The 5,000-nt window shown below is 47.3% G+C and overlaps 1 protein-coding gene across 1 annotated transcript in view; it reads right to left on the bottom strand.

The window, feature by feature from the left end:
* fgfr3 (fibroblast growth factor receptor 3) overlaps window positions 1-5,000 on the bottom strand; it is a gene marked incomplete at its 3' end in the record, with an annotated part of 48,863 nt that overhangs the window by 13,469 nt on the left and 30,394 nt on the right. The window contains exons 7-8 of the mRNA XM_080850673.1: window positions 4,893-5,000; window positions 618-762 (exon numbers count right to left, since the gene is read on the bottom strand). The exon at window positions 4,893-5,000 is cut by the window's right edge and continues 83 nt beyond it. Coding sequence (XP_080706799.1) covers window positions 618-762; window positions 4,893-5,000 — 253 coding nt within the window. The remainder of the gene's footprint in view (window positions 1-617; window positions 763-4,892) is intronic.

Below are 5,000 nucleotides of genomic sequence, written 5' to 3'. Positions count from 1 at the left end.
TTTAATCTAATCTTAATCTAAACCTCCACCACAGAAAAAGCCTTTACAAGCTTACCCCCCATCAATACTGAGAACCCCAAACCCTTACATGTGCTGCTGAGTTTTAAAAGCATGACATTTATCTTCACATGGTGGTTGTTATTTAATTTTAATTCCTCATTGTTCATTCATAAGCAGTCATTAGTGCACACACATCAGAGGTAGATAATGAGAAACCAGTGGGGGCAGGGAGAGGAGGAGGCGAGAGGACAGATAGGCAAACACCAGGGCAGCATTAAGGCAGTCATGTGGATGATTAACATGGAGCAGCTAAACACTACATCACACAACAGGGATGAAAACGCTGAGGGTTAGAGAGAGAGAGAGAATATTACACCCAAAAAATTAAGAAAACCGGACAAAACACAGGGCAATGACAAAGCTGTTTACAGAGGAAAACGGAGACAGAGAAAGAGATGGAAGATCAAACACGTTAAACAAGTCAATTCAAAAACATATGGCGATGATGATGGGTCGTTGGGGCAGGTAAAACACAGTGCAAGAGGGTAGAAGACACTCTATGGAGAGTGTAAAACGAGTGAGGCGGTAAGGGACAGAGAGGACCCGCGAGGTAGTACCTGGAAGCACGGTTAGCCAGGCAGAGTGATAGGCATAGCCGATAGAGTTCCCCGCCAGACAAGTGTACTCGCCAGCATCCTCAAAAGACACGTTGGGCAGTAAGAGAACTTCCAGCTCCTTATCTGTGGTATTAATACCCGCAGTCTGGAGACGGAGAGACAGAGAGAGAGCCCACCGAGAGAGACAGAGAGGGAGGGAGAAAGACAGAGAGAGAGAGAGAGTCATGAACCATCACCATGAGAGAGAAAAGAACCACCAGTTAAAAGCACCATTTTAACCTAGACAGGGGAAAAAATCACAAAGAGTTGACAGTTGATTGACGGAACAAAGAGATCCAATCTGGAAGCTGGTAGTCACGGCGATGACCTGAAAAAAGTGGGGTAGAACAGACCCTTCACCTGAGCGAAATGACCCATCATCCCCCTGAGCGGAGAGGAGAGGAGAGGTGTGTAGCAGAGGAGAGAAGGGCACACAGAAAAGGCTTTCCACCGCACAGGTGTGAGTTTCTGGAACTGACTGCTTTCTGGCATAGGTTTGTTAGCCGTTGAGCTTTTTTGGCAAAGGTCTTTGCTACCATTAACCATCGCTTCAGCTCAGCTATTCACAAAAATCAAGGCCTGATCACCACACACCCACACACAAAAACACACACACATACACACTAACACCTCACAAAGACCACCCAACAATAACACGGAAACACAGAGTCTTTCAAGGAGGAAACCTTGAACAGAACCCGACTCATGAGTGGTAGAGCCGACTGTCTAAGGACAGCCCAAGCACATATCCGCATTAGTTCAGTATTAAAATGGATGAAGATGAAATGGTTTGGCCTATTTAGGCAACAGCTTTCGATTAAGCTATGTGTACTGAGACGTTAGTATGCTAACAGACAGCGTCAGAGACACTTGCTGTTAGCCTTGGCTGCTACTTGACTATGGTGAGGAGAGGAGCAAAGTCCAGACCTGCTCTGTTTGGAGTGATACAAAAAGGCCATTGTGATTACCACTAACACGCCTCCATGTCATTAATCACCCAGGAAGGCTGTTTGTGTGTGTGTGTGTGTGTGGGTGTGAGTGTGAGTGTGAGTGTGAGTGTGAGTGTGAGTGTGAGTGTGTGTGTGTGTGTGTGTGTGTGTGTGTGTGTGTGTGTGTGTGTGTGTGTGTGCGTGCGTGCGTGCGTGCGTGTGGTGCGTGTGTGTGTGTGCGTGTGTGTGTGTATGTGTTTGTGTGTATGCCCGCGTGTTTTCCACGTTTCAAAAGAAGCAAGCATTTAGATGCCTATGGGATTCCGCATGGAAAATCAATGAGAATTTAAGAATGTGTGTGTGTGTGTGTGTGGTTTGGAAGGCCATTTAATGCCCTGGCCCCTATTCGACACACATTTGTTGTGCTTTTATCGATTCACAAAAAGAAGAGGCGGCGAACGGTAAATAAAACAGATGAGAACACAAACAGACACGCACAAACACGTACACACAAGCGCACACACACACATTAAACACACATTGTTTATTCTCTAACTTCATCTCAGGCCAGAAAACACTTTTTCACTGTCATGGTGCCAGACAGGGAGAGCAGACCAGCGCAGAACAAACACACCAGTGTATTGCAGCGTACCCCAAAACCAGCAGAGGAACAAACACACCAGTGTATAGCACCGCACCCCAAAACCAGCATCCCGCAGAGGCAGAGGGACCTCCTTGCCACCAAAGATTGTGTGTGTGTGTGTGCGTGTGTGTGTGTGTGTGTGTGTGTGTATGTGTGTGTGTGTGTGTGTGTGTGTGTGTGTGTGTGTGTGTGTGTGTGTGTGTGTGTGTGTGTGTGTGTGTTGTGTCCCTCTAGGGTTTACCTGCTGGGTTCTTCACCATTAGCCAGAAGCTGTTCTCAGACTTGCCTACAAAGTTGTGGGCTTTGCAGGAGTATTTGCCTGTATCCCGTTCAGATACATTATACATATTCAGTATAACATGGGTCTCTGTCCTCGTACTGGTAAAGTTCTGCAGAAACATTCACACACGCACACACACACACACACACACAAACACACACATGCATAACATACACACATATAGTCAGGACCAAACAACACAAACACAAGTCGAGATAAAACCACAGCAGACAGACACACACACACACACACACACGCACACACACACAGAGAGACGGACGTCATCTCCCTCTAACTATGTGTATTTAAACTCTCTTCATTCATTCCTCCTTTCAAACCAAACTAAATGGGAGTAAGACTCTTATTTTATTTCTTTTAAATTACATCTTCCAAGCACTTTTCTCTCTCCCTCTTTCTTTTTTTCCTCTCTCTCTCTCTCTCTCTCTCTCTGTTTTTTTATTCCTTCCCCCAGACGGAGTGCCACACATGAGATGGCGCTGCTCGGCGGGGGCAGGGGGGAAGGTTTTGGGGGTTTGCGCTCGGCGCTGAGGGGAAACCGCAGGGAAGGGAAAGGCAGTCGCGCGGTGGCTCCCAGTAAAATACTGTTTCAATTAAGAGGAGTCAGAAATAGAGACGCGGTCTGGCGCTCCAAACCGCTCGCACTCCTCTCCTCCTCTCCTCTGCTGCTGACTCTGCCCTCTCTCCCTCTCTCTGTCTCTCTCTCTCTGCTTCCCTCCCTCTCATTTTTTCCATGGCTTTTTTTCAGGAGCCGTCCCCCCTCCTCTTCTCTTGTTTGCTTTCACTCTCACCCGATCCCTCGCTTTCTGTCTTTCTGCGTCTACTGATTTCTCTCTCTCTTCCCACTCCCTCTCTATGTCTCCTTTTCTCTCTCCCTTCCTCAGCTTCTATTCCCTGTGTCTCCATCCGTCTTCCTCTGCTTTTGCCCTTTTCAGTTCTCTGCCTGTCCTTCTGTCCATCACTTTGTCTTCCTCCTTTTTGTTTTCTCTCTTCCTCCCTCCTTCTCTATTCCTCTGTCACTTGCTGTCCTTTACATTAACTTTTCTCTCCCTCGTTCTCTGTCTCTTTTTTTCTCATTTTCTATCTCTCTTCCCGTCTGTCTCTTTCTTACTCCCTCTCTTTCCCCATCTCCCTCTCTCTCTTGCTGCCTCCCTCGCTCTCTCCCCCTCCCTCTTTCTCTCTCCTTCATTCCCTACTCAGCTCTCTCTCTCACTCACTCTCTTCTTCCCTCCCTCTCTCTCTCCATCTCCCTCTCTCTCGCTCTAGAGTGTCTGATGGCCCGCTCTCCCTGAGCGACGCCACTGCGGCGGTTAGGTTAGCCTGAACCAGATGTCTGCTTCCCTCCTTCCCCTCAGAGAGAAACACACACACACACACACACAGACCAGAGAAGGGGAGGGCGAGGGATCGAGAGAACGAGAGTGGTGCTGACATGGGTGGCTGATGAAAGGGTGGCTGATGCAGAGAGAGAGGGAGAGAGGGATAGAGAGTGGGAGGGAGAGAGTGAGAGGAAGACAGAAACTCTGGCGGGTGTGGGCAGGCTGATATTATTAGACAATTAAAAACAGTTTCATTAGATGTTTGTGCACGTGTATGTGTGTGTGTGCCTGTGTCTGTGGGTGTGTTGGTGTCTGTGTGTGTGGGTGTATGTGTCTCTCTGTGTGTCTATGTGTATGTGTGGGTCTGCGTGTGCCTGTTAGCGTGTGTATGTGTGTGTGTGTGTGTGTGTTGGTGTTCCTGTGCCTCATTATCCAGTGAGCAAACTGGCTGTCTTCTGCAGTGTGACAGAGGGACGACGTTGCTGTTATCCCGACTAGGTGAGTTATACTGTAAATCATGTGCATCTTCATGGCTGCTTTACCCTCATGCTGCTTTATAGTCTTAATTCAATACAGTCAGGCCGAGATATTTCACTCACTTAACACTGAAATGTCTGGGCAGATGTTAAGGTTCTAACACAGAACACAGACTGGTTGAAATTTCAAGATCTGGTGGAACCTTGCTGGCAGAATCAAATAGGTCAAGGCACACACAAAAACGCTTTGGGCAAAGATTGTGTTAGGGATCATATTTACAGTCACACACAGGCGTGTGTGTGTGTGTGTGTGTGTGTGTGTGTGTGTGTGTGTGTGCGTACAAACGTCCACAGAAAACTACCACGACACACGTTCAGATGTGGGAAATTGCAAAGGAACATTCCTGAAGCACAATTACATACATTGCATACAATAAATACAGTACAACAAACAAACAAACAAACACACACACACAAACTATTTTTTTCACACAGAAACAAACTTCACATTACAAAATAATCTAAGCATAGAGACATCCCTAAACACACACACACACACACACACACAGACCTTAAGTATGTTGACGTATGGGACTCCGTCAATGCCGTAGCGGCTGCCGTTGACCTCGATGTGTTTGAGCCACTGGATGTGGGGCTGGGCGTCGGAGTACACCTTACA

This window comes from Sprattus sprattus (genome assembly GCF_963457725.1).
Source record: "Sprattus sprattus genome assembly, chromosome: 13".
NCBI classification, from domain to species: domain Eukaryota; kingdom Metazoa; phylum Chordata; class Actinopteri; order Clupeiformes; family Clupeidae; genus Sprattus; species Sprattus sprattus.
This window is presented reverse-complemented; position numbering and strand designations above follow the sequence as displayed.